Here is a 26,804-nt window from a genome sequence, read left to right on the forward strand (position 1 = left end):
TTTTAGGAATGGGTGGTCCCTTATAAAATGAAACCACGACACCATTTGGTCTTACGGATTTCTCAGAACGTAAACGATCTAATTGTTTACAAATGAAAGCTTTTAATTAAATTTTCTCTCAAGCTTTATGTGTTTGAACATGTAAATAACTTTAATTGTCTCAGAGATATTTAACAGTGCCTCGATAGCGTGAGCACGAATTGAGCCTCTTCGATTGTTAAGCCTGCTTCTGCCTGGTCCCATAAAGCAACCAGAATTCGGGTAACTTCCCGAATAATTAATGTATTTAAAAACTGTCATCGGCTTCATGAAAACGGTACATTACAACTCTTAAATAGAATGTTGATAGCATCGAAGCGAATATAATTGGAGCCGAATGCAAAAAGACCAATGCAAAGAACTCAATGCAAAGAACTCAATGCAAAGAACTCAATGCAAAGAACTCAATGCAAAGAACTCAATGCAAAGAACTCAATTACCGGGCGCACATGACTATTTATACTTAGATTATCGAAAGCTTATTGGTCGGTTTAGTCAAGGGTCGTTATTCATCACTTGGGTTAATATAACACGAGAACATAGGTGTGGTGTGACATCAGTATAGGAGAACATTTTAAGCGGTAAACAGGACTTTAATCACTTTACTCGAGAACATTCGATGGCTAAATCATTTTGGTCACATTACGGGATTATGCAATACTTGTGCAAAGCTGCACGCAAAACATCACGCTATACAAGTACTGGTTTCTGTGACGTATGTTACACACATTACCCTTCGAAAACTTCCGAATATTGATTAATTCTGCTGGTAAATGAGTTTCCGAAATCCGTCGAGGAATATCAAGGTTGTCAAGAACTTTTAGCTTGGAAACTGAAACCATATATTTACATTAATATAAAAAATCGTTAAATCATCACAAACCAAAAGTTTTGGGGCGAAAGTGGCTGAAAAAAGTAATAGATACTAAATTGGATCAGCGAACCAAGCAATTACAGAAGAGGTAATGTTTTTTCAGCTTTGCACAGTAAAAGTGAACGACGGGCTTGTTTGCACGGTTGGCTTGTCATGCAACAAGTTAAAAAAAATCAGACGTAAAACTGCCGACGTCAGCCAGACGTAAAACTGCCGACGTCAAAAACCACAGATGCGGTGGATATCCCACCACACAGGTTAAGCTGCAGGTAGATATGGCAGGCCCATTTTCATTACGATTTTTATGTATGTCCTGAAAAAATAGTGAAAAACATATATGTGCAGAAGGGTCATAATAATCACTGAGGGCTACAGACAGGTACATACACTATTTAGACCTGTAAGTTCTCATCGGTGCAGCTGTTGACTGTGTTAACTGTTGAATCTGCGTGCCTGCTAGTGTAATGCTAGCCCAGTGTCACAATCAACAGCTGCACAGTGTACAGTGTGTAACTGTCTGTAGCTCTCAGTGAAAAAACGTGTCCTTTAGTACGGTTGGTTTGTTTTGGTGCAAAGTACGGCCGTCGAATCATTAAGTGTGAAACCGCCCACTTTCCGCCATGAATCCCTTTTTACGCACGGTTTGCGGCAGGCATGACATAGCAATTTATGGAAACACATTTCGGTGGTTGTTTCGTTGACAACACAAACTTTGTCTAAGTTTATTTGGAAAACATCGACGTAATACGTATCTTACTTATGATTACCCAAACAATAATTACTATAGTCTTGATATTATTGAGAATGAATGATTTGGAGATAAGTACATTTATTACAAAGCTTGTGTCGAAAGGCTTGAGCTTGGTTAGCGAAGAACACAGACCCGACTTTCGCGAATATTTCAAACAACATCACCACGAACTTACAGAGTTGGATGGATACAATCTATGGCCTGGTTTTCGACCCGAAACGGCCAACTACGCTTATCACACTTTCACACCAAACAAGGGAGACGTGTTAGTGGCTTCTTTTCCCAAAACTGGTATGGAAAAAGCGTATGATCATTTGCTTTTAGTTATTCTGAATGTTAGTTTTGATAATTTACAAGGCCTTTCGCATTACATTAAAATAAATTACTGAGCAAGAAAAAATTCATGTGTCAAGTTTAGATTCCTAACACATGTTTACAGTATAAAATTGTAAAAAATACCTTCCTGTTTTCAAGGGACAACATGGACTATGTCAGTGGTGCAGCATCTTAAATACGCCAAGGACGAAGAACTTTGCGAAAGACTAAGGTCACTAACGCACTTTCACTTGTACCTTGAATATGGACCAGGTTGGAGAATATCGTTTCTTACACTGATTTGCATACATGTACGTTTTTTTGATACTTTGCAACGTTTATTGCAGTTTCTAAGTACAAAGTTTTGGAGAATCTTCCTATTCCTCGACGTATTTTAGGCACTCATCTACCTGCTGAGTTGGTCAACATCAAAAAGTTTTCAAAAGTAATGATTTCGATGTAATTAAATCATATCTTACATTAACGGAATTCAAATTCCATCAGATTATTTACGTCCTGCGCAACCCGAAAGATCAAGTGGTTTCGTGGTTTTATTTCGTGAAAACGCTCGCAAACCTAAAGTATTGTCCCTTGATTCGATCCATGTTGGATTGCAGCATGAATGAGTTTGTCAATTATTTTATTGCAGGTAACTTACCTAAAGTCTTATTGGGGTAGTTTAGTTGTTCAAGCCTTTTGCATAAAAATACGTAATACAGATATGATTAAGAGTTGCTGTGTTTTTCATATATGACTTGCATCATTCGTGTTTTGTCCACAGACAAACTACAGCCGTTTGCTAAACCTGGCGAGGGTTATTTGGAGCACGTCAGGGATTGGTATCGACACAAGGACGACGAGAATGTCTTGTTTCTCGTCTACGAAGAAATAAAACAGGTTATTTTAGAGATTTTAATTTAAAAGTTTTGTGAAAAGTACCGTCAACTGCAAGCTTCTGGACAACAAGCAAGGAGAAAACTTTGAATGAACATGTTAACTCTGTGTTCTAAGTTAAAATGTACTATAAAAGGACTTTCACTTATTGTCTCGCTAAAATTCTTTACTCATGCGTCACGTTTAAATTACAATTCCAGGACCCACTGAAGGAAATTCGACGTATAGCCGAATTTCTTGACGTCTCTGTTGACGATGAGTTCGTAAGCAAGGTAGTGGAGATGACGTCATTCAAGCAAATGCAACTTCTTAATAAGGATGCGTGTGAGAACAAATTTAGGAAAGGTATTTTTGCTGTTGTTGTTTAATCCAGTTTAGATAAAGCTTTACAATGATTGTGAAGTTACTGGACCCCCTGATACCGAAAATTAAAATTTCCCCTGAGCTAGCTGATGACAAAATTTTACCTTGCGCAAAAGTTGTGCAGCCAACTGTGAGATTCTTTTCGATAAAACCTTTTACAAGCAACACTTACCCACACTTGCTCAAGATTCTTCATATTTAAAACATGCAGCCGACTAGAAATCGTTTTGACTTTGAGGTTGCAAATGTTTGTGGCTAGTCTGCATCTATCACATAATCTTTGCAGGACAAATTGGGGATTGGAAAAATCACATGACAGTGCGACAGTCTGAACTCATTGATGCAAAAGTGGACAAAATACTTGGAGACACAGACATAAAATTTATATACGAGTGATATATTAAACCTGAATGCCCAAATTAATCGTTGTCGTATATTTATTTGATTGAGTCGCGTTAAGTTGATTTTTAATTCTGTTTGTAATTTTCGTTGCACAAAAATAAGGAACATAGTAAAAATTTGAATTTGGGCACAGTACTCAGCCATGCCGCAGTCCAGTAAGAGTTTTTCATCGTCCCTAAAACACAGTGACTGGCGTGTGTGCTTTGTGTTTTTTTATGGCTCAAAGTTGCATGACTATTGAACTGTCAAACCGCAACTCCACCAGTACCCGCATACGCATCTCATATTGCGCAAAGGTTGTTGCAGGTACAAGCACTTTTGTGAAACTTCGTTCCGGACGTTGTTTTGTTGAAAACTCGCAGTAAAGATGAAACATAGAAAATGTAAGCATCTTACTTTTATATACTTGCTTGAATGGTTATTAGTTTGACACGTTCTGAAACCAACAGGGTCAGAGAATGTGAAGAGCTGTAAAAACACATATATTCACAGAGTTTATCGTGTTTCATGTGTGCATGTTCAGTGTGTGAAAGATAGAAGTTTGCTTTACGTTGACACCTCATACCAGTTATTGCAATATCTTGTAAATGCTCTGTAGGTTGTCAGCCTAACGTCACAGTTGTTTTTCATGGATATGACTTTATTTGAAAATGAATGATTTGGAGGTAAGTACATACATTACAAAGGTTGTGTCGAAAGGCTTGAGCTTGGTCAGCGAAGAACACAGACCCGACTTTCGCGAATATTTGAAACAACATCACCACGAACTTACAGAGTTGGATGGATACAATCTATGGCCGGGTTTTCGACCCGAAACGGCCAAGTACGCTTACGACACCTTCACACCAAACAAGGAAGACGTTTTAGTGGCGTCGTACCCCAGAACTGGTATAAAGCGAATCGTTTCATCATATCCGTTTTTTCGGTGTTTAGCGTTCCGTTTGGTAATTCATGAACCTATTTTTTTTCATGCATACTTTTGGAAAAGTGATTGTCACGTATCTGTCACGGAAATATTTTGAGTTCGGTGTGTTAGTGCATATAGATTGTAATTGACTTTTTGTTCGGAAGAAAAAACAATCGAGAAAATATTGCTTTTTGAAGGGACAACATGGACTATGTCAGTGGTGCAGCATCTTTTTTACGCCAAGGAGGAGGAACTTTGCGAAAGACTGAAGTCACTAACGCACTTTCACTTGTACCTAGAATACGGCCCAGGTAGGGAATAGTTGCTTGAATATCTTTAATTTGGTTCCAATGTATGTGCGTTTTACAATGCCATGCGCAACGTTTTTTGCAGTAACTAAGTACGAGGTATTGGAAAATCTTCCCATTCCCCGCCGTACTTTTGGGACTCATTTGCCAGCTGAGTTGGTCAACATAAAAAAGTTTGCAAAAGTAAGAATCCTTGGGAACCTGCTTCTTACATCATAATATTATATCTCCCAAAATTCCATCAGATTATTTACGTCATGCGAAATCCAAAAGATCAACTGGTTTCGTGGTTTCATTTTACCAAAAAACATCCCTTTTTGAAACACTGTCCCCAGCTTGCATTTCTGCTGGATTGCAGCATGGATGAGTTTTTTAACCTCTTCTTTGCCGGTAAGCAAAGTAATATACCACTGCCGCTTTTAAATTGAAGTCATTTTCAGTATTTTCCGTATATTATACGTATATTAACCCGTATCGTTCGTGTTTGTCCTCAAGACGAATTGCAGGCGTTTGCTAAACCTGGCGAAGGTTATTTGGAGCACGTCAGGGATTGGTATCGACATAAGGACAATGTGAATATCTTGTTTATCGTCTACGAAGAAATGAAACGGGTTTGTAGTTTGTAATAAAAAAACATGAAAAAGTAAAAAAAAAAAATTGTAAAACTACAACAATCACAAAACACATTACCAGCAAACGAGCGTTAGCTTTTCGAAGTTGTTTTCTGTTCTGCTTTGTGAAACTAGCGAGGCAGACGAGCTTCAACAAATACTGTTTTGTTTTTTCAAGCTGTTAACATGCTGTTAAATTGTTTTTTGAAGAAACATTGAAATCAAATTTTAGAACCAAACAAAGGAAATTCGTCGCATTGCCGATTTTCTCGGTGTCTCAGTTGACGATGAATTTGTCAACAAGGTAGCGGATATGACGTCATTCCAACATATGCAACTTCCGAATCAGGACGCATACAATTCTAAACTGAGAAAAGGTATGACTATTTTCGTACTTAAATATAGTTGATACAACCGGGTCGGGTTGGTTTTGAATGTGACTGTTACACTTTCGAAGTTTTATATGCAAACCTGCCCATAAATAAGATATGACTACAGGTAAGAAATGGTGATATATGCAATTTTACACGCTTTCCTAGAGATTTGAGTTGATATAAGGGTATTTGTCTGTAAATTGTTTACATCAACAATGTGTCGAATTTGAAGCCGAGTATTAAAAGTAACAGATCTCAGAAACATAGGTTCTTCACAGGTCAACAACAACCTCATTTTTATAATCATCAGGACAAATTGGGGATTGGAAGAATCACATGACAGTGCGACAGTCAGAACTCATGGATGCAAAAGTGGATGAAATACTTGGAGATACGGACATAAAATTTATATACGAGTGATGTAATAAAACTAAAGTATTTAATCTTTAATCTGTCACTTACGGTGTACTTTTAATGGACTTAACTGCTTTAATCTAAATACCGATACATTTTCCAAACTCTTTCTGGCAAAGTTGTGACTTTTCAATCTGGTAAAATTGTGTGCGGCTATTTCATATATTTTGTATTCTGCATTGGAGACGGATAAACCTAATCAAGCTTTAATCAAGTTGAAATCGAGGCACAGGACCTATCATCGACAAAGGCACTTTTTATAATTGCCTTTGTGCAAAATTTTTGCAACGTATTCCGCAATAGTGAACGGTTGACTGGACTTGTTTCAAAGATCAGCAGTTGTATGAGCAATCATGCGTTACACCGCAGACGAAACTGATCGACATCGGTGATTCACTCACAGCACAATGTTTGCTCATTTAAAGGACTACTTGGACTTGTTCGCGGTGATTGTAGATATCGGTAATACGTATCACGCTTATGTTTGTACTGCTCGTTATTTTGTAGATAAAGATTATATCCAAAGCTGCTTGTTTAATGCAAAATTGGAGAAAAGTTGTAACTAGAGAAATGCAGGCTTTCATCGTGTGTTGTTGGTGTAAAAATAAGCAATCTGTCCAAAAATATCTAACGCACAGAATTAGAAGAGAATGGAAAACTGAAGCAGTCTTTTGAGTATGTTAAACTCTCTTTAATTTATCGGCCAAAAATCATTTATGTTTGTCTGATACAGAACAAGGGCAAGGCATTTCTTAAACTAAATGTTTCGTTATATTGGGAAATGAATGACCTTGAGGTAACTGCGAGCCTTTCTAGGTTTGTGTCAAAAGGCCTAAACTTGGTTAGCGAGGAACACAGACCCGACTTTCGCGATTTCTTTAAACTGCACGTACACGAACCTACAGAGTTGGATGAGTACCATCTGTGGATAGGTTTTCGACCCGAAACGGCCAAGTACGGTCACGACACCTTCACACCAAACAATGGAGATGTTCTAGTGGCGTCGTACCCCAGAACTGGTATAAAGCGTGGCAAACCGTTTCATCATATCCGTTTTTTCGGTGTTTAACGTTCCGTTTGGTAATTCATGAACCTATTTTATTTCATGCATACTTTTGGAAAAGTGATTGTCACGTAAATATTTTGAGTTCGGTGTGTAAGTGCATGTAGATTGTAATGAACTTTTCGTTCGAAAGAAAAAAAACAATCGAGAAAATATTGCTTTTTGAAAGGACAACATGGACTATGTCAGTGGTGCAGCATCTTTTTTACGCCAAGGAGGAGGAACTTTGCGAAAAACTGAAGTCACTAACGCACTTTCACTTGTACCTTGAATATGGCCCGGGTAGGAAATAGTTGCTTCAATATCTTTAATTTGGTTCCAATATATGTGCGTTTCACAATGCCCAGCAACTCTTTTTGCAGTAACTAAGTACCAAGTATTGGAAAATCTTCCCATTCCCCGCCGTACTTTTGGGACTCATTTGCCAGCTGAGTTGGTCAACATAAAAAAGTTTGCAAAAGTAAGAATGCTTGGGAACCTGCTTCTTACATCATAATATTATATCTCCCAAAATTCCATCAGATTATTTACGTCATGCGAAATCCAAAAGATCAACTGGTTTCGTGGTTTCATTTTATCCAAAAACATCCCTTTTTGAAACATTGTTCCCAGCTTGCATTTCTGCTGGATTGCAGCATGGATGAGTTTTTTAATCTCTTCTTTGCCGGTAAGCAAAGTAATATACCACTGCCGCTTTTAAATTGAAGTCATTTTCAGTATTTTCCGTATATTATACGTATATTAACCCATATCGTTCGTGTTTGTCCTCAAGACGAATTGCAGGCGTTTGCTAAACCTGGCGAGGGTTATTTGGAGCACGTCAGGGATTGGTATCGACATAAGGACAATGTGAATATCTTGTTTATCGTCTACGAAGAAATGAAACGGGTTTGTAGTTTGTAATAAAAAAACATGAAAAAGTAAAAAAAAAAAATTGTAAAACTACAACAATCACAAAACACATTACCAGCAAACGAGCGTTAGCTTTTCGAAGTTGTTTTCTGTTCTGCTTTGTGAAACTAGCGAGGCAGACGAGCTTCAACAAATACTGTTTTGTTTTTTCAAGCTGTTAACATGCTGTTAAATTGTTTTTTGAAGAAACATTGAAATCAAATTTTAGAACCAAACAAAGGAAATTCGTCGCATTGCCGATTTTCTCGGTGTCTCAGTTGACGATGAATTTGTCAACAAGGTAGCGGATATGACGTCATTCCAACATATGCAACTTCCGAATCAGGACGCATACAATTCTAAACTGAGAAAAGGTATGACTATTTTCGTACTTAAATATAGTTGATACAACCGGGTCGGGTTGGTTTTGAATGTGACTGTTACACTTTCGAAGTTTTATATGCAAACCTGCCCATAAATAAGATATGACTACAGGTAAGAAATGGTGATATATGCAATTTTACACGCTTTCCTAGAGATTTGAGTTGATATAAGGGTATTTGTCTGTAAATTGTTTACATCAACAATGTGTCGAATTTGAAGCCGAGTATTAAAAGTAACAGATCTCAGAAACATAGGTTCTTCACAGGTCAACAACAACCTCATTTTTATAATCATCAGGACAAATTGGGGATTGGAAGAATCACATGACAGTGCGACAGTCAGAACTCATGGATGCAAAAGTGGATGAAATACTTGGAGATACGGACATAAAATTTATATACGAGTGATGTAATAAAACTAAAGTATTTAATCTTTAATCTGTCACTTACGGTGTACTTTTAATGGACTTAACTGCTTTAATCTAAATACCGATACATTTTCCAAACTCTTTCTGGCAAAGTTGTGACTTTTCAATCTGGTAAAATTGTGTGCGGCTATTTCATATATTTTGTATTCTGCATTGGAGACGGATAAACCTAATCAAGCTTTAATCAAGTTGAAATCGAGGCACAGGACCTATCATCGACAAAGGCACTTTTTATAATTGCCTTTGTGCAAAATTTTTGCAACGTATTCCGCAATAGTGAACGGTTGACTGGACTTGTTTCAAAGATCAGCAGTTGTATGAGCAATCATGCGTTACACCGCAGACGAAACTGATCGACATCGGTGATTCACTCACAGCACAATGTTTGCTCATTTAAAGGACTACTTGGACTTGTTCGCGGTGATTGTAGATATCGGTAATACGTATCACGCTTATGTTTGTACTGCTCGTTATTTTGTAGATAAAGATTATATCCAAAGCTGCTTGTTTAATGCAAAATTGGAGAAAAGTTGTAACTAGAGAAATGCAGGCTTTCATCGTGTGTTGTTGGTGTAAAAATAAGCAATCTGTCCAAAAATATCTAACGCACAGAATTAATGGAAGAGAATGGAAAACTGAAGCAGTCTTTTGAGTATGTTAAACTCTCTTTAATTTATCGGCCAAAAATCATTTATGTTTGTCTGATACAGAACAAGGGCAAGGCATTTCTTAAACTAAATGTTTCGTTATATTGGGAAATGAATGACCTTGAGGTAACTGCGAGCCTTTCTAGGTTTGTGTCAAAAGACCTAAACTTGGTTAGCGAGGAACACAGACCCGACTTTCGCGATTTCTTTAAACTGCACGTACACGAACCTACAGAGTTGGATGAGTACCATCTGTGGATAGGTTTTCGACCCGAAACGGCCAAGTACGGTCACGACACCTTCACACCAAACAATGGAGATGTTCTAGTGGCGTCGTACCCCAGAACTGGTATAAAGCGTGGCAAACCGTTTCATCATATCCGTTTTTTCGGTGTTTAACGTTCCGTTTGGTAATTCATGAACCTATTTTATTTCATGCATACTTTTGGAAAAGTGATTGTCACGTAAATATTTTGAGTTCGGTGTGTAAGTGCATGTAGATTGTAATGAACTTTTCGTTCGAAAGAAAAAAAACAATCGAGAAAATATTGCTTTTTGAAAGGACAACATGGACTATGTCAGTGGTGCAGCATCTTTTTTACGCCAAGGAGGAGGAACTTTGCGAAAAACTGAAGTCACTAACGCACTTTCACTTGTACCTTGAATATGGCCCGGGTAGGAAATAGTTGCTTCAATATCTTTAATTTGGTTCCAATATATGTGCGTTTCACAATGCCCAGCAACTCTTTTTGCAGTAACTAAGTACCAAGTATTGGAAAATCTTCCCATTCCCCGCCGTACTTTTGGGACTCATTTGCCAGCTGAGTTGGTCAACATAAAAAAGTTTGCAAAAGTAAGAATGCTTGGGAACCTGCTTCTTACATCATAATATTATATCTCCCAAAATTCCATCAGATTATTTACGTCATGCGAAATCCAAAAGATCAACTGGTTTCGTGGTTTCATTTTATCCAAAAACATCCCTTTTTGAAACATTGTTCCCAGCTTGCATTTCTGCTGGATTGCAGCATGGATGAGTTTTTTAATCTCTTCTTTGCCGGTAAGCAAAGTAATATACCACTGCCGCTTTTAAATTGAAGTCATTTTCAGTATTTTCCGTATATTATACGTATATTAACCCATATCGTTCGTGTTTGTCCTCAAGACGTATTGCAGGCGTTTGCTAAACCTGGCGAGGGTTATTTGGAGCACGTCAGGGATTGGTATCGACATAAGGACAATGTGAATATCTTGTTTATCGTCTACGAAGAAATGAAACGGGTTTGTAGTTTGTAATAAAAAAACATAAAAAAGTAAAAAAAAAAAATTGTAAAACTACAACAATCACAAAACACATTAGCAGCAAAAGAGCGTTAGCTTTTCGAAGTTGTTTTCTGTTCTGCTTTGTGAAACTAGCGAGGCAGACGAGCTTCAACAAATACTGTTTTGTTTTTTCAAGCTGTTAACATGCTGTTAAATTGTTTTTAAAATAAACATTGAAATTAAATTTTAGAACCAAACAAAGGAAATTCGTCGCATTGCCGATTTTCTCGGTGTCTCAGTTGACGATGAATTTGTCAACAAGGTAGCGGATATGACGTCATTCCAACATATGCAACTTCCGAATCAGGACGCATACAATTCTAAACTGAGAAAAGGTATGACTATTTTCGTACTTAAATATAGTTGATACAACCGGGTCGGGTTGGTTTTGAATGTGACTGTTACACTTTCGGAGTTTTATATGCAAACCTGCCCATAAATAAGATATGACTACAGGTAAGAAATGGTGATATATGCAATTTTAAACGCTTTCCTAGAGATTTGAGTTGATATAAGTGTATTTGTCTGTAAATTGTTTACATCAACAATGTGTCGAATTTGAAGCCGAGTATTAAAAGTAACAGATCTCAGAAACATAGGTTCTTCACAGTTCAACAACAACCTCATTTTTATAATCATCAGGACAAATTGGGGATTGGAAGAATCACATGACAGTGCGACAGTCAGAACTCATGGATGCAAAAGTGGATGAAATACTTGGAGATACGGACATAAAATTGATATACGAGTGATGTAATTAAACTAAAGTATTTAATCTTTAATCTGTCACTTACGGTGTACTTTTAATGGACTTAACTGCTTTTATCTAAATACCGATACATTTTCCAAACTCTTTCTGGCAAAGTTGTGACTTTTCAATCTGGTAAAATTGTGTGCGGCTATTTCATATATTTTGTATTCTGCATTGGAGACGGATAAACCTAATCAAGCTTTAATCAAGTTGAAATCGAGGCACAGGACCTATCATCGACAAAGGCACTATTTATAATTGCCTTTGTGCAAAATTTTTGCAACGTATTCCGCAATAGTGAACGGTTGACTGGACTTGTTTCAAAGATCAGCAGTTGTATGAGCAATCATGCGTTACACCGCAGACGAAACCCATCGACATCGGTGATTCACTCACAGCACAATGTTTGCTCATTTAAAGGACTACTTGGACTTGTTCGCGGTGATTGTAGATATCAGTATTATGTATCACGCTTACGTTTATACTGCTCGTTATTTTGTAGATAAAGAGTATATCAAAAGCTGCTTGTTTGATGCAAATTTGAAGAAAAAACTGTAACTAGAGAAAATCAGGCTTTCATCGTGTGTTATTGGTGTAAAAATATGCAATCTGTCAAAAAATTAATAACGCACAGAACTAGAAGACAATAGAAAACTGAAGCAGTCTTTTGAGTATGTTAAACTCTCTTTAATCTATCGGCCAAAAATCCTTTATGGTTTGTCTAATACAGAACAAGGGCCAGGCATTTCTTAATTTATATTTTTCATTTTAGGAAATGAATGACCTTGAGGTAACTGCGAGCCTTTCTAGGTTTGTGTCAAAAGGCCTAAACTTGGTTAGCGAGGAACACAGACCCGACTTTCGCGATTTCTTTAAACTGCACGTACACGAATTTACAGAGTTAAATGGGTACAATCTGTCGCCAGGTTTTCGACCCGAAACGGCTAAGTACGCTTACCAAACTTTCACACCAAACAATGGAGATGTTCTAGTGGCCACATATCCCAGAACTGGTTTGAAGCATGTTTGCACTTGTGATTATTTGATGCTGATCATTTCCTTATTTCTTACAAATGTTGTACGATTGCAAAGCGCTAAAGTAGCGTTTCCCAACCGGTGGTACGTGTACCACTAGTGAAGCACTTTTCCGTAATTTGCGGATATAATTTGAATGATATTAATCGTAAGTGATTCAAAATGTTTGTTACTACATTATCTATAGTTTAATGTGCAACGCTCAACTGGCTGCTACGCGTTGAAATTATATTACCTGGCAAGTGGCACGCAACAACAAAAAGGTTGGGAATCACTGTCCTAAAGAGAAGATATTATTCTTTCGATTGCGTAAAAGTATTTTGAAAAATGGACAGAAAGAGATCAGCCATTTAATGTTTAATGACACGCTTGCGAAATTTTTTTATCAAAAATCATTGTTGTTAAGGGACGTCGTGGACTATGTCGGTGGTGCAGCATCTTTTATATGCCAAGGAGAAAGAACTTTGCGAAAGTCTGAAATCATTGACAAATTTTCACTTATACCTTGAATATGGACCTGGTAGGATATTATTCCTTATTCGTTGCATTTAGTTTGCATAAATGTACGTTTTTTATCGCGTTGCGCATTTTTTGCAGTTTCTAAGTACAGAGTTTTGGAAAATCTTCCCATACCTCGTCGTATTTTGGGCACTCATCTACCTGCTGAGTTGGTCAACATCAAAAAGTTTTCAAAAGTAATAAATTCGGTGTTTCGGAATTACATCGTACCTTATATTATGTGTATTTAAATTCCATCAGATTATTTGCGTCCTGCGAAACCCAAAAGATCAACTGGTTTCATGGTTCTATTTTACCAAAAAGCATCCCTTTTTGAAACACTGTCCCCAGCTTGCATTTCTGCAGGATTGCAGCATGGATGAGTTTTTTAGTCTCTCCTTTGCCGGTAAGCAAAGTAATATTCCACTGCCGCTTTTCAATTGAAGTCAGTTTTAGTATTTCCGGTATATAACCGCATCGTTTGTGTTTGTCCCCCAGACAAACTACAGCCGTTTGCCAAACCTGGCGAGGGTTACTTGGAGCACGTCAGGGATTGGTATCGACATAAGGACGACGAGAATTTTTTCTTCCTCTTTTACGAAAAAATGAAACGGGTTCGTTATTGACATTTAAATACGTGTATTCGTATGTGGTGAAACGTGAGCATTTTCTCTGTTACGATCTTACTGGGTATATGCAAAAAGGTTGATTGATTCAATCTTCCAACGAGAATTATAACCTGGTAAAAATTTTAACGATGCAGAACCCGCAGAAAGAAATACGTCGCATCGCCGACTTTCTCGGGGTCTCTGTTGACGACGAATTCGTAACCATGGTAGCGGATATGACGTCATTCGAAAGTATGCAATTGGCAGATAAGGGTGCGATTAAATGGAAACTTAGAAAAGGTATTTGTATTTTTGTATCTTTTTTTGCTGTGAACAATACAACTACACAATATATTCAGAAGAAATATTTAATTTGTTTGGAGGAGTATTGCTAAGATTTGGCGACAGTCGGAAATCTATGAAAAACTATTTTTCTGTAGACGAATAAGGTTTTTTTCCTGGTAATATAGCTGACATCTAGATTGTGCGCCAAACCTTTAGCAGGCGTAACTAACAATATTTTCGAATGGAGTTTTAACAGATCTTCGTATGGTGGTAGCCTGTATGTTTGAGTTTAAAACGATTGCTTATTCTAAACAGGACAAGTTGGGGATTGGAAGAATCACATGACGGCGCAGCAGTCAGAACTCATGGATTCAAAAGTGGTTAAAATACTTGGAGATACAGACATAAAATTTATATACGAATGATGTAATTAACCTCGAAAAATTAAGTTTTGAATATTCTGTTCGATTGTTTGCAAACGGATTTTGTTGCTTGTCCAATACTATTGTTGTGAAATTCTATTGTTGTAGACTACCGCGACTGATATACCCGTTGTTTGGCTAACATTTGTAGGTTCTTCAATATTTTTTCGAAATTACTGACACACACCCAATACAAAAGTACACGAATCTGTGTCTGCAATCAGAATTGTTTTATAACAAGCATTGCGAATTTTGTCATGAATTTGTAATTCAACAACATCAATGCGGTCGCGCCATTGAAAGCCGATAGATCAAAAACGATTTTTCAGATTTAAAATCAAGGTTTGTATACAAAGAGTCGAAACAGCAAGATTTGCACGTTAACGAGCGTGGCTATTCGTAAACAAACTTAATGCTGGTTCCACCAAGGACTTCCTCCACTCTTTTGTCGATTAGTTCAGACTGTCGAATCGTCAAGTGATTTTTCCAATCACCGACTCGACCTGGCAACAAAGGGCACTGGTATTAGAATGAACAACTTCGACTCTATTTTTAGCAGAGTGTTTTACCCTGTCTTATATTGTTCTTTATGGACTGTGGGCCTTCCTTTGAGGTTTGTCTCATGCTTTCAAACGATGTTAAATCAGCAATTATTCCAATCTCTCTTTCGGTTACTTGGACTTCTGTAAAATCGGCAATCCGACGAATCTCGCGTTGCGGATTCTGGCGGAGTGTGATTTTTTTAATTTGAGTTGTTAAACTCGTTCGTCAATGTTTTTCTACTGTTAACCAAAGCAATGCCTTTGACTAGCAACCCACTTTTACCGACAATTTATCTTGTGGCCGATGAAAAATATTGTTACAAAACTGCAAAGCGTCATTTCAATTGAAACCTGCAATAAATAAAAATGTCGAAACTATCGTGAACCATTTGAATACGTAAATATATATTTCAATCTTTTGTCCTACATGCTTACCACCATACCTGTTTCAGGTCTTCATAAATCACAAACAATACGCTTTTGTGTTGGTACCAGCTATACACGTGTTCCAAGTAACCTTCTCCCGGTTTTGCAAACGGTTGGTTTTCACCTAAATTCAAATTTTTTTTCAAAGTGCCCATTTTCTAGACATCCACTAATTGCTAAAGTATTTGCCTAATAGATTATTCCACTAATTGCTAAAGTATTTGCTTAATAGAGTCATTTGGACAGGTATGTCAATTACAGGATGGTAAACGTTTAAAGCAGAGGTTCTTAACCTGGGGTCCTTGAACCCCCAAGGGGTCCGAGAAGATGCATTAAGGGGTCCATGAAACGAAATACAATTATTCCGAAAATCCACGTATTTTCCCCTGTCCATAAGGTTTCACTGTCCACGAGTTTTAATTTTTCGACATTTGCAATGTGTTTCTTGCCATGGCTTTTCAAAGAATGTTTTAGGGGTTCGTGATCCAAAAAAGGTAAAGAAACACTGCTTTAAAGAAAACATTTGTAGTTACCTGAGATACCGGAGTCGTAAAAGTCTATTTCCTTCATAACAGGAACAGAAGGACAATATTTTAGGAATGGGTGGTCCCTTATAAAATGAAACCACGACACCATTTGGTCTTTCGGATTTCGCAGAATGTAAATGATCTAATTGTTTACAAAAAGGAGCTTTTAATTAAATTGTCTGTTCAAAATTGATAAAATTTCGGTTTGTGTTTGCACAGCATTACCTTCGAAAACTTCGGCACATTGACTAATTCTGCTGGTAAATGAGTTCCCACAATCCGTCGAGGAATATCAAGGCCGTCAAGAACTTTTAGCTTCGAAACTAAAATCATATATTCACATTAACATAAATAATCATTTCATCTCCACCACGAATAAAAGGTTTTGGTCGTTTTTATGAGCCGTATATTACTAAATAACTTATGTATAAAAGGATAGATGCATCCCTTAAGTAAATTAGAGAAGTTCATACATGAAGAGTGGCCCTTTTCACTCATTTATTTTTGTTACTAACTTGGCCCGTATGCCAAATACAGAAGGAAGTGGGACAGACGATGCTTTAATCGATCCCTCAATCCAGGATCTTTGCAGTAGAGAAGATGGTAAAGAATTGTTATCGTCCACGTTGTCCCTTAAAAGCAGAAGTGGCAAAGCCCAGCATTGCATAAATAGAGTGAGTTTCTTATTATAGGTAGAACGCTATAGGAGCAAGTTTTGTGCTATCATATATCTAACAGTTCACATATCATACCGGTTTTAGGATAGGATGCAACAAGAATGTCGTTTTTCCTTGGTGTAAAAGCGTCGTAAGCGTGCTTTGCTGTTTCGGCTTCGAAGCCAGGCCATAATCTATAGTCGCCGAGCCACGTTAATTTATGATAATCGCGTTTCAGATATTCGCGAAAGCATTGTATGCAATCGTCGTCCTCTACAAATTCTGTCTCTCTCAACCCGGAGTAGGACATATACCGTTCTACAGCTTCGTCATCCATCCTGCATCTGATAATCTTAGATTTAATATCACCACTAACACCCGATCCGCCGGCTTACAACGAATTTTGAACGACGTTTGAAACGTGGTTTGGTGAAAGGTTAACGTTAGGGTATAGATTAAGGTTAGTCTGGAGTTCAGGTTAAACTGTGTCTAACAGGTTAATCACAGTGGTTACCTGACATGCCTCATGAACTGCGTGTCACGCTTCGCCAGTCGCATGGCGTATAGGAGAAAAGTTTGGCCCGATATTGCAACGCTAACGTTATGCCCGAGTAAGAGAATGCCAAGCCCGACGCATCGTCTGGTATTAAACAAAGTTACCACCAGTATTGCGTAGGAACCAGTGCTCAAAGTAAGCAGGGCCGGTAACGAACCCTTCTCGGTGCTACGCCGTCCCGGCAAAATTCAGCGTGTCACAAATAGTGTGAAACGTATGTTTAGTAAATTTATTTACTCATTAAGAAATCTCATTGCTGAACGGAAACACAACGGTTATTTTTTTTCCTGTAAATTCAATCATTGCGGTAACATTTTTTTACTATCAACCCTGTTCACCATAGCATCGTGCTGATATTGCAAACGCGTTTTTCTTCACTGCTATAACTCTTGCCAAAATTCTTGCCAGTCAACAGACTGTTCGACCTATTCTAATAAAACTTTCGTTCCAATGCTCAAGTGTGAACATTAATTAGTAAAGTAATCCGTTTCAAACTTAACACAATTTTTTTTTTCTTTATTGCACCTGAATACAACCTATTCCTAGAAAATAGCATCTGCGGTGTTGCTATTGTTCGCTTTTACGCATCAACAGTTTTCCTGTGCACGCTTTCTTCTGAAAACGAACATCGCGTGCTTGATGACGTGATCGTTTGGCATTCTGATTTTAGATATTGCGCAGCTGCCTCAACAGAAATGAGACAAACAAGAATACTGACATGAACAATGTTGCGAATATTGCCTTGATTTAATAACAGTGCAACCGGAGTTTAGACCCAAGCCTACGCCTTAAACCCCTTAAAACGTTTAACAGCTTTATTTTCATGGGCTGCCTATGTATGAACAAACACAAAATTAGGCTTCAAAATACAATGTGTGAAGCTGTTGAGAGTTTTGTTATTCGTAAACAAACTTAATGTCTGTCTTTCCTAGGACTTCTGCCACTCTTTGGTCGATCTGTTCAGACTGTCGAATTGTCAGGTGTTTCTTCCAATCACCTATTCGACCTGAGAACAAAGGACATTGATATGATACGTTGTACTGCAACTTCCACCTGGTATTGTTTAGCAAAGCAATTTACAATCAAAACAGATTCTTTAAATACAATACGCCTACGACAGCATCAGAGACAGAACATTACACCTTGTCTAATATTGTTCTGCATTGCTTGTGGGCCACGGTCTGCAGCTTGTCTCATGCTTTTGAATGATGCCAAGTCAGCAATTTGTCCAATCTCACCATCGGCTACTCGGATGTCTATGAAGTCGGCAATGCGTCGGATCTCACGTTGGGTGTTCTAGCAAAATAAAATAAATTTATATCTATTTTACGACAAGCAGTATACTCTCATGTTTTATTGTTTTCCTTAATAATATGTCGTATATAAAATTACAGTTAAACTGTTTTCTTGACTGCAAGGCACTTCATGTGTTCACTACGATCATGCAAGTTTTTGTGTAAACGGCTGCTAGTAAGCTTTTAAATCCTTCCTGCCTGCGGACCCACATGTTATACCTTTTGTAAATCTTCATAAACCACAAACAATATGTTTGTTTTGTTTTCATGTTGGTACCAGCCTTTTACGTGTTCCAAGTAACCCTCTCCAGGTTTTGCAAACGGTTGTTTTTCGCCTAAAATCGTTGTTTTGAACTTAACACACGAAACTATCAGGAACAAAATGAAACGATTTAAAGTTTTAAAATTTTCTGATTAAGTTGGTTACCAACGTATGACAATAACTAATAATTTCCGTTTGTATCAACAAACCCGTTTAAAACAGTGTAGTATACAAAGAGCTACGATACCGACAAAACGTTTTAGAGACTCCTGTTACAGTTACCATGAATTGTGAGATCGTAAAACTCTCCTTCATTCTCAGTCGCTGAAGGAATTGTAGAGCAATATTTTATGAATGGACGGTTTCTGTTAAAACAGTACCACGACACCATTTGATCTTTCGGGTTTCGTATAACGTAGATGATCTAAAAATGTTACACCTGCTGAAATTTAACAAAAAACTAATAGTTAAGGTTTAGTCTAATCCAAAGGCAATCGTTACCTATGATAACTTCCGCATATTGACAAACTCAGCCGGTAAGTGAGTTCCTAGAATTCGTCGCGGGGAGTCGAGCTTCTCCAGAACTTTATACTTTGAAACTGAAAAGCAGCCTAATTATAATCAAAATTATTCAGGTATTTACATATATTTCTAAACGCGTATTTTTGAAACCGCAAAACCCCTTTTAAGTTTCATCATTTTTCCACGTTTATTTACATTTGAAGAGCTTAGGTTAATGCAATGATTCCCGATCGGGGTTTCGCGGCACTCTGGGATGCCAATTGAAACTGCCAGGTGTGCCGCGAACTTTTCTTCATCTAAGACTTTGGTAATCTCACTTTGGTAATTTTTTACCGCGGTTTGTCGGTGGTAATGCTATATTAAGGACACAAATATTTATTGTGGCATTAACCCTGATATGAAATATATAGGTAGTTTGCCGCAATTCGTGTCGCAATTCATAAATTCAGCAGGGGTTACGTAGAAGAAAACCTGTTCGGAATTCGTGCCAAAATATCCTGCATGGGTTCAAATTCCGGTGTGGTAAAAAAAACACTTATACGGCTGTTGCATACTCGGTCCGTATTCCAGGTACAGAAACATTTGCGGCAGATTCCTCGGTTTATCTTTCATACCAGGATCCGAAAACTGGAGAAGGTGACGAAGTATAGTCATCGCCCAAGTGGTCCCTATACAAGTAAGTTATAGCAGCCATGTTTGGCGTTGAGATGCTTAACGGAGTTTGGGTAAAAAAAGTTACTTACCAGTTTTAGGGTAGGTTGCAAAGAGAATGTCGCCTTGCCTTGGTGTGAAAGCGTCGTATGCGTATTTTGCCGTTTCAGCATCAAAGCCCGGCCATAACCTGCATTCGCCAATCCAATGCAATTTGTGATAACTACGTTTCAGATATTCGCAAAAGGCTTTCATGTGTTCCTCATCAACGCAGTCTGACGCTTTCAACCCGGTGTAGGACAAATAAAGATCTACAGCCTTGTCGTCCTATTCAATGATATAGTCAGCTAAATAAGCACCTATAAAGACCAGCGCGTCAGACTTCACCTTACGACTTGATGCAGTTTGCAAGCACGCTTCTCTGCATTGCTAACTATCGTAAAGTACCCACACGGCAAATAATAACTGACAGTAAAGAGTCAAATATTAACCGCATGACATACCTGTAGCTCCCAAGGTACATAAGAAGCTGCCACGAAACATGTGACGATTTCAGACTATCGTTAAATGATGATGTGTGGCATATTAACCTGCAAAATTTCAGTACAATAGCAGTTCAGCGAAACGCATCGAAACCCTACTTTGGATTTAGATAAGAAATAACCCAGCTTCATTTCGCATAACGCTGTTTAAATAGGCAAAAGCATATAGGTGAAGTCACATTTACCAATGACATTGCACAAAACTAGCATAATGTGTTCTCTTACTCTTATACAAGCTCTTCATCTATAAGCATGGGTTTATATGTTTGTTTAACAGTAAAGAGAAGTTTGAAAGTAGTGTTGATATTATTCAGTCACACCAGGATGAGCATGTTTGTGATAAATGTTAAAACGGAATGGGTAAATAATAAACAGTCAGCACTATTATTTTCAACACAACGAAGTCTGTGGAACGGGATTGCCGTGGAAAGTAATTAATAATTGGAATTAAAGCCTTTTCACAGTCTGGCACCCTCTCACACAACCATTATATGTATATATATATATTTGTCCACATAAAATGTATAACGTAATTCAACACGTAACAACGCAGCACAAAAACATACTATTTTTGACCAAAAATTTATCACAGGGCAAATGTAGAACTAAGTCCATCGACGATGCACGAACATTGTATATTTTAAACAGGATCTTACCCTACTACTAACTTGAACATGTGTTAATATTTTATGCAAGTCGACACCGATATATGCTAGAACCTAAATCGTTGTTATATGGAGCTCCGTATCGTTGCCGTCTATTTTTGTGTAAAGTAGCTTTGCAGAACTTCCGTTTGCTCTTATATCGATGTGTTCGTTAAGTGGGTTCATTCCAACAGTCGTTGGACAAGCATTTGTTTGATCCAGAAAGCTTCGTCGAATCTAGACAAGTATTCACAAATTACACATTAAATTTGTCAACATCCAGCACTAAACAACAGTCTCTACACAAGTTGCATATACTGACATGAGAGAACGATCTTCCCTTCGCTCTGTTGGTGATGATTTTGTAAATGGCGAAACCGAACAAAAAAGATATGGGACTGACAGCAACGAGTTGAGCAAAGATTTGGCCCCACAAAGGGTAAAAATAATTTTCATACTTGATGGGTTGTGAGGTGCAGAGAAAGTACATCGTAATACCCTATGGTAACACATATAACAAAGTAACAAATCGAAGAATAAACCACTGCAGTGACGTACCGCACACGTCACCGGGGTGACGTATTCCCAAGAAATTTTTAGCCAGGTTTTTCCCCTTCGAACTCCGATCATTTTCACGATTTCTTTCCAGTAGTTCTCGAAGCCGTACAGCCACCCGATCGCAATACTTTCACATGTCACAATAAGGAACAGCGACCACCCAGCGAGTCCGTAATTGTTAAAAATTTCGAACACGTAAACACCTCCCTGCAGTTAATGATTGATACTAAATTTAATCATATTATAATTACACGAAGAAGCTTGATATATGTGTATCAAACGACTCTGCTTCTACCAAAAGATTTTTGCTTTAACTCATATTTTAACTCTAAAATTGTAAATGCATGTAAAGAATTCTTTTTACAAGTATATGGTATGGCCAATTTTTTGCACGAAATACTTTTTTGTGGCCAAGTTAGGTTTATGCGGCTTATCTAATTTAAATATTAATGCTTTGCGAGGGCATCACGCTTTCCAAAGCACTTCCAAACCAGTAGAACAAGCTCATGACCTAGAATTCAAATGAAGGACAAACTTGGTCCCTACCTCTGTGACCATCGATAAATCGACGAGCATTGCTATCGCGTAGCAACCAGCTCTGACCAGCTTGGCATTTGACTTGAGAAAATCGAAATTGTCGAAAAGTGCCGTCATCACCGCTTCAAGGTTAGCGAACTGAAGGAAACGCAAAATTAATCTTATTCGCACGGGCTACAATATTTTAAGAAATGTTTGAAGATGACAAGAGAGACAAACCTGGGAATCGATGCCGAGGAGGAGGATGCAGAGGAAGAAGAGGACGCTCCAGAGTTGAGGAAGAGGAAGCAGGGAGATGGTTTCCGGATATGCGACGAAAACTAAACCTGGGCCTGATTTTGCCACGTGTTCCACTGTCGTGTTCTGGGATATACCGTAGCTGTGGTAGGTCTACTGTACAGTGTGATTTTTGCCGAGCTCACCTGGTATTTTGCCATGTATCCCAGAGCTGAAAAGACTGCAACGCCACCCAGGAAACTCGTGAGCAAGTTTGCGCAACCAATCAAGAACGAATTTCTGCAAGGAATAGAGTTACTGGTCTTAACTGATTTTGGCATGTTGCATCTCACCTCCAAAAGTCATGATTCTTCTTGTTGAAGCTAGCCATTGTGATAAGTGTGGATCCGCCCAGTGAAAATGAGTAAAATACCTGGGAACCCGCTCCAATCCACACCTTTACAATTAAGTGATTATCAACAGCTAACCAAATGTATCAAATACACCTTAAATTTTCCTAACCCTGTACTGTTAAATGGTGATACGTCATAGATAAGAGAACAACAAACTGGTAGAAAAGGTCTGGGCTCTCAAATTCAAGTTCTCAAAAAGGAGATTATTTATATGGTTTTCAAAAATGTAGTTCCATATGCCACAACAAAGTGTTTTAAAAAGAGCCCCACATGAGTTGTTTTATACCTTGGATTATTTTAATTAAGATTGCAAGCAAATCGTTGCGTTGATATCCTTATACTTATTTACCGACGGATCTTTTAACCTTTCCAAATCTGGTATGAGATAATACTTCAGACCATCCGCGGCGCCATCTAGTGTCACTCCTCGAATCAATATCACAAAGATCAACAGAAACGGCAGAGTTGCGGTGACGTATACAACCTAGTGACGTTGCCATTATAAGATATTTATGTCTTTACTGCTACCATTAGGTTGTTCACACCTTTGTCATCCACTTGATGCCTCTAAATGTACACAGATACATGGTTACCCAGAAGATGGCCAGGTACAGAACGAGGTCCTTTACAATATTTCCAGGCTCTTCGATGCCAGATGACAAATGAAGAACTTCGTGGCTGAGGTAAAATATTTAGGTGGTTTGATGACGCAAACATTGCAATCAATAGTTTCTGGTGAAAATATTTGTTTAAATTGAATAGTGCACATTGCATCATATCAGTGATTCCCAACCTTTTTTGTGGTTGCGAATTGTTTTTGATCACAGTTCAACCCTTGTATGTGTAAAGCGGCTCTTTTTACAAAAAACAACTCACACAAAATATTCAGTTGTAGATGAAACCGGAGCGGACGTATTTTGGGTGGCGTTACATCTCGATGACAAGTCACAGGAAATACTGGTAAGATTAATAAGCGAAGCTGGCGTAACGCAGTTGTTGGTATTCCACGCATTTCCGCAAGAGGACCATGGTAGGGAAGCCCTAAAGCTGTTGGTTAAGTACTTCAAAACCCACACTAAAATCACAGGGTACGCCAGAGTGCTGTAAAAGTTGACCATGGTTCCTGTTACTGCCATTCCTACAAAACCAAGAAACAGCTCTAAGCTCATTGGGAAATTTTCCTCTTTGCTTAATGTATGTTGGTTAAATATTAGCAAAAGAAGCAGTGTTGAACCTGGCGTAAATTATTTTGTTATATTTCAGAGGTAAATACTAACCTTGGAAAACTGGCACCAGCCTCCAACTTTCAACAATGCCCTTGCGCACTCTTTGGCCGAGCGAAATTTCCAGAATCAAGATGGGAACGGCGATGAGAATTGCGAATATCAGATAGGGAATTAAAAACGCACCTATGGAAGATATAGTGCTTGGACTTTATATCTTATAATTCAAGTTGCTCCAAAAATCTGTATTAGAATGCTAAGTAATGTCGCTGATATGATATGATGGTCGATCAGTTTTTGAAAAAAACAAGAAATGCGCTACGTTTGGCAAAATAAATAAAAAAGGGCTGCTCTTCTGGCATAAGTTAACGCACTTTAAAGCAATAAAACCAACGAGTGTTGGTGTATTTGTTCACTGGCGGTCCTAATTCAAACAAAGTCTACCTCCGCCATTCTTGAAACACAAGTATGGAAAACGCCAGATGTTCCCCAAACCGACAGAGGCCCCAACGACGGCAAAGAGGAAATCCCACGACTTTCCCCATTGATCCCTTGCAGCAGCCAACTTTCCCATTCTCTTCTACCTGCAAACACTCCTGAAAAACATGTCTTTATAGGCTGAGTAAACTTACGGACTATTGCATTGGTATAGCAAACATGTCTTGATAGCAAACGTTGCGTAAGCAAGCTACGACAGGAAAACATGGAAAACACGTTTTAGTCTTTGCTTTGACAGGAAGTTGTATTCTTTTGCAACTCGCTGCAGAAACGTGCATCTCAGATAGCCTGTCTGTAATTCATGAGCGTTTTAATGATATGCAGATGCCAAATTTGAAAATCATTTAGGTACCGTTGTGTTTACGACTCAAGTTACTTCAAATGTTTGCCTTTTATTTAAGGTTACCCATTATATTGATAAACCGCACAAACCAAGGAAGTTTAATCTGAACGACCAAACCGTGTCTCAATGTTTACTTTTGTTAACCCTTGCTTTTCACGTACCTGCATAGTGGCCTAGCAACTACCTATGAGGCTCGTACTACAATGAAATTTTGTACTTTGCGTGTCAAATGAAAATTTGTGATTACGGAATCTTCCGTTGACTCTACGGCCGACAAAGACTAACTATCAGATTACGCTTGACTTCTTGTATGTAAAAAAGGATTTTGTCATCTAACAAGCTCCCTTTCAATGACGTGTATAAAGTTACCTATATTGCGTGTTTGGCTGGTGTGGTAATTGCCACAACACATGTAACTACACGACTGTGATTATTCCAAACAGATCACAAAAGTTCCTTTTACTTAATCAGATGTAGATGATTTTTGTTGTTGCGTGCATGGTTTCGAACAACATACGTTCAACGACAAGTAGGAAAAATATGAACTGAGACCGACCGATAATGGAACGTTTCAAAAAACAAGATTTGCTGTCAAGGAATGCTGTAACGAACCTATAGATTACAAATGCGATGGTTCGACATTCGACAAGTTCGGAATTGACTTTCGCAAAGTTCAGCTTAGAAATGTTGTTGTGTCCATACAATGTTTTGGTGCTCTGTCAGTTTTTCGAACATGTGGCAAAAATTTTTTCTTCATGATTTCTTTACGTTCGATTTTGCTGAAACTGATTCTGACCGTCATGTTTTATGTGAATTTTCCTTTGAATATAAAAATACACTACACAAGGATACAGGCATAAAATCTACTGTACTGTGCATCAACAATTAACACCACAAATTGTAATTAGATGAGAAATAAAACAGATTTTTCGTGTTTAATCCCGTATTGAACCGAACCGAAACAGGTCTTATGGACTTTTTCACTGGTTTGGGAAATGAGCGCACATCAGTATGAGTCCGCTTCTTTGCAATATGAAACCTAGGACTGGAGTCGGGCGCTGTAGGCAATTTCCACACAAACTTTGTTACTTGCAAGAAATGTATTATAAAGAATGCTGTTTAACACAACTAGTAATACCTAGAACTCCAAAAGGAAAAAAGGACAATAAGTGCCAGTATAAGATCTCCATTATTCTTGTAGTCACTTTATTGCAAGACTCGGCAGAAGTCAGAGAAGCTTTCGCAATTGTTAACTTGTGCCATTCCTAAGTGCCCGCGACGTTCCTTTCATTTGAACGAAATAAATTATTGCAAGTATAGCGTTTATATCCACTGTCTAAGAACCTTTCGTTTCAGGCTACAATCTGTCAGTCTTGTTAAATTAGAAATATATATTTCACTTTGTTAAAAGCATCGTCAGTGTCTATAAAAAAGCAATGCAACAGTTAGGTTAAAATAAAAAGGCTCTTCACTACCTCACAACGCACCGTTTACACAACTGAAAACCTGCCACATGCAAGGGGTGGAAGCGTTGAAGAAAACGCGGAAAAGATGGACACAGGAAAAAAACACGGTGATGATAAAACACAGGAACGATAAAGAAACAGTATCTGCATTAAAGCAATGTGGACAAAAAAACATCATTTGCACTGCGGTAAAACCATTTTTTTGTATATTAACTTCTGCGTTTATTTTGTTTAACCATTTATCTTCATGTCCAAATTTGCGGTGAGTGGTTGTTCAACGAATGTGACATTGTAACATCGTTCAATGGGTGGATGTTGCAAAATCGAACGTGGATGAAAAT

The 26,804-nt window shown here is 38.0% G+C and overlaps 6 protein-coding genes and 1 pseudogene across 8 annotated transcripts; 4 read left to right on the forward strand and 3 right to left on the reverse strand.

Annotated features, from left to right (window-relative positions):
* The first annotated feature begins 1,877 nt into the window (after positions 1–1,877).
* LOC145901950 (uncharacterized) lies at positions 1,878–6,989 on the forward strand. Its single transcript, XM_082989771.1, has 15 exons — positions 1,878–1,955; positions 2,139–2,252; positions 2,327–2,424; positions 2,484–2,628; positions 2,761–2,876; positions 3,074–3,218; positions 3,523–3,628; positions 4,282–4,526; positions 4,627–4,665; positions 4,743–4,856; positions 4,939–5,036; positions 5,099–5,243; positions 5,349–5,464; positions 5,697–5,841; positions 6,149–6,989. Exons 2-15 carry the CDS (start codon positions 2,153–2,155, stop codon positions 6,256–6,258), a joined length of 1,722 nt encoding a protein of 573 aa, XP_082845897.1. The 5' UTR covers positions 1,878–1,955; positions 2,139–2,152; the 3' UTR covers positions 6,259–6,989.
* Positions 6,990–6,992: 3 nt separating this feature from the next.
* On the forward strand, positions 6,993–9,566 carry LOC145901317 (amine sulfotransferase-like). Of its 2 annotated transcripts, none has more exons than XM_082988946.1 (7): positions 6,993–7,271; positions 7,485–7,597; positions 7,678–7,775; positions 7,838–7,982; positions 8,088–8,203; positions 8,436–8,580; positions 8,856–9,566. In XM_082988946.1, the coding sequence occupies exons 2-7, from the start codon at positions 7,498–7,500 to the stop codon at positions 8,915–8,917; spliced, it is 666 nt and encodes a 221-aa protein (XP_082845072.1). In that variant the 5' UTR covers positions 6,993–7,271; positions 7,485–7,497; the 3' UTR covers positions 8,918–9,566. The 2 variants fall into 2 exon arrangements, with proteins under 2 accessions (XP_082845072.1, XP_082845071.1); XM_082988945.1 differs by having other exon boundaries at positions 8,888–9,566.
* Positions 9,567–9,834: 268 nt separating this feature from the next.
* Positions 9,835–12,082, forward strand: LOC145901316 (amine sulfotransferase-like). The gene is made up of 7 exons (XM_082988944.1): positions 9,835–10,013; positions 10,227–10,339; positions 10,420–10,517; positions 10,580–10,724; positions 10,830–10,945; positions 11,178–11,322; positions 11,630–12,082. The coding sequence occupies exons 2-7, from the start codon at positions 10,240–10,242 to the stop codon at positions 11,737–11,739; spliced, it is 714 nt and encodes a 237-aa protein (XP_082845070.1). The 5' UTR covers positions 9,835–10,013; positions 10,227–10,239; the 3' UTR covers positions 11,740–12,082.
* A 431-nt stretch (positions 12,083–12,513) lies between these two features.
* Positions 12,514–14,762, forward strand: LOC145901318 (sulfotransferase 1C4-like). The gene is made up of 7 exons (XM_082988947.1): positions 12,514–12,751; positions 13,180–13,293; positions 13,371–13,468; positions 13,533–13,677; positions 13,770–13,885; positions 14,035–14,179; positions 14,480–14,762. The coding sequence occupies exons 1-7, from the start codon at positions 12,514–12,516 to the stop codon at positions 14,587–14,589; spliced, it is 966 nt and encodes a 321-aa protein (XP_082845073.1). The 3' UTR covers positions 14,590–14,762.
* A 217-nt stretch (positions 14,763–14,979) lies between these two features.
* On the reverse strand, positions 14,980–17,562 carry LOC145903398 (sulfotransferase 1C3-like). 2 transcript variants are annotated; one of them, XM_082991482.1, is made up of 8 exons: positions 17,252–17,562; positions 16,834–17,081; positions 16,597–16,713; positions 16,307–16,404; positions 16,088–16,223; positions 15,572–15,678; positions 15,156–15,309; positions 14,980–15,089 (listed from the first exon to the last, which is right to left on the reverse strand). In XM_082991482.1, exons 1-8 carry the CDS (start codon positions 17,293–17,295, stop codon positions 14,980–14,982), a joined length of 1,014 nt encoding a protein of 337 aa, XP_082847608.1. In that variant the 5' UTR covers positions 17,296–17,562. The 2 variants fall into 2 exon arrangements, with proteins under 2 accessions (XP_082847608.1, XP_082847610.1); XM_082991484.1 differs by lacking the exon at positions 14,980–15,089 and having other exon boundaries at positions 15,222–15,479.
* Positions 17,563–18,189: 627 nt separating this feature from the next.
* LOC145901951 (sulfotransferase 1C4-like) lies at positions 18,190–20,697 on the reverse strand (annotated as a pseudogene).
* Positions 20,698–21,052: 355 nt separating this feature from the next.
* Positions 21,053–25,228, reverse strand: LOC145902283 (sodium- and chloride-dependent GABA transporter 1-like). Its single transcript, XM_082990197.1, has 13 exons — positions 25,159–25,228; positions 24,601–24,946; positions 24,211–24,342; positions 23,810–24,071; positions 23,479–23,611; positions 23,283–23,417; positions 22,874–22,977; positions 22,727–22,820; positions 22,524–22,667; positions 22,314–22,442; positions 21,768–21,974; positions 21,532–21,708; positions 21,053–21,446 (listed from the first exon to the last, which is right to left on the reverse strand). The coding sequence occupies exons 2-13, from the start codon at positions 24,728–24,730 to the stop codon at positions 21,285–21,287; spliced, it is 1,809 nt and encodes a 602-aa protein (XP_082846323.1). The 5' UTR covers positions 24,731–24,946; positions 25,159–25,228; the 3' UTR covers positions 21,053–21,284.
* Positions 25,229–26,804: the final 1,576 nt, after the last annotated feature.

The sequence above is a fragment of the Ascidia mentula genome, chromosome 5 (genome assembly GCF_947561715.1).
Source record: "Ascidia mentula chromosome 5, kaAscMent1.1, whole genome shotgun sequence".
Classification (NCBI taxonomy): Eukaryota; Metazoa; Chordata; class Ascidiacea; order Phlebobranchia; family Ascidiidae; genus Ascidia; species Ascidia mentula.

Excerpts from the sequence above, each read along its gene's own strand:
- LOC145901950 (XM_082989771.1), top strand. The coding sequence starts at position 2,153 with ATGTCAGTGGTGCAGCATCTTAAATACGCCAAGGACGAAGAACTTTGC. Across the intron at positions 2,253-2,326 it reads GTACCTTGAATATGGACCAG|TTTCTAAGTACAAAGTTTTG; the intron begins GTTGGAGAATAT and ends CGTTTATTGCAG. Across the intron at positions 4,857-4,938 it reads GTACCTAGAATACGGCCCAG|TAACTAAGTACGAGGTATTG; the intron begins GTAGGGAATAGT and ends CGTTTTTTGCAG.
- LOC145901317 (XM_082988945.1), top strand. The coding sequence starts at position 7,498 with ATGTCAGTGGTGCAGCATCTTTTTTACGCCAAGGAGGAGGAACTTTGC. Across the intron at positions 7,983-8,087 it reads TTTTAATCTCTTCTTTGCCG|ACGAATTGCAGGCGTTTGCT; the intron begins GTAAGCAAAGTA and ends TTTGTCCTCAAG. Across the intron at positions 8,204-8,435 it reads TCTACGAAGAAATGAAACGG|AACCAAACAAAGGAAATTCG; the intron begins GTTTGTAGTTTG and ends ATCAAATTTTAG.
- LOC145901316 (XM_082988944.1), top strand. The coding sequence starts at position 10,240 with ATGTCAGTGGTGCAGCATCTTTTTTACGCCAAGGAGGAGGAACTTTGC. Across the intron at positions 10,340-10,419 it reads GTACCTTGAATATGGCCCGG|TAACTAAGTACCAAGTATTG; the intron begins GTAGGAAATAGT and ends CTCTTTTTGCAG. Across the intron at positions 11,323-11,629 it reads CAATTCTAAACTGAGAAAAG|GACAAATTGGGGATTGGAAG; the intron begins GTATGACTATTT and ends TATAATCATCAG.
- LOC145901318 (XM_082988947.1), top strand. The coding sequence starts at position 12,514 with ATGAATGACCTTGAGGTAACTGCGAGCCTTTCTAGGTTTGTGTCAAAA. Across the intron at positions 13,469-13,532 it reads ACATCAAAAAGTTTTCAAAA|ATTATTTGCGTCCTGCGAAA; the intron begins GTAATAAATTCG and ends AAATTCCATCAG. Across the intron at positions 13,678-13,769 it reads TTTTAGTCTCTCCTTTGCCG|ACAAACTACAGCCGTTTGCC; the intron begins GTAAGCAAAGTA and ends TTTGTCCCCCAG.
- LOC145903398 (XM_082991482.1), bottom strand. The coding sequence starts at position 17,295 with ATGCGACTGGCGAAGCGTGACACGCAGTTCATGAGGCATGTCAG. Across the intron at positions 16,405-16,596 it reads GTATTTGGCATACGGGCCAA|TTTCGAAGCTAAAAGTTCTT; the intron begins GTTAGTAACAAA and ends ATATGATTTTAG. Across the intron at positions 16,224-16,306 it reads ATGTGCCGAAGTTTTCGAAG|ATCATTTACATTCTGCGAAA; the intron begins GTAATGCTGTGC and ends GTAAACAATTAG.
- LOC145902283 (XM_082990197.1), bottom strand. The coding sequence starts at position 24,730 with ATGGGAAAGTTGGCTGCTGCAAGGGATCAATGGGGAAAGTCGTGGGAT. Across the intron at positions 21,709-21,767 it reads TCACCCCGGTGACGTGTGCG|GGTATTACGATGTACTTTCT; the intron begins GTACGTCACTGC and ends GTGTTACCATAG. Across the intron at positions 21,447-21,531 it reads AGGGAAGATCGTTCTCTCAT|ATTCGACGAAGCTTTCTGGA; the intron begins GTCAGTATATGC and ends ATACTTGTCTAG.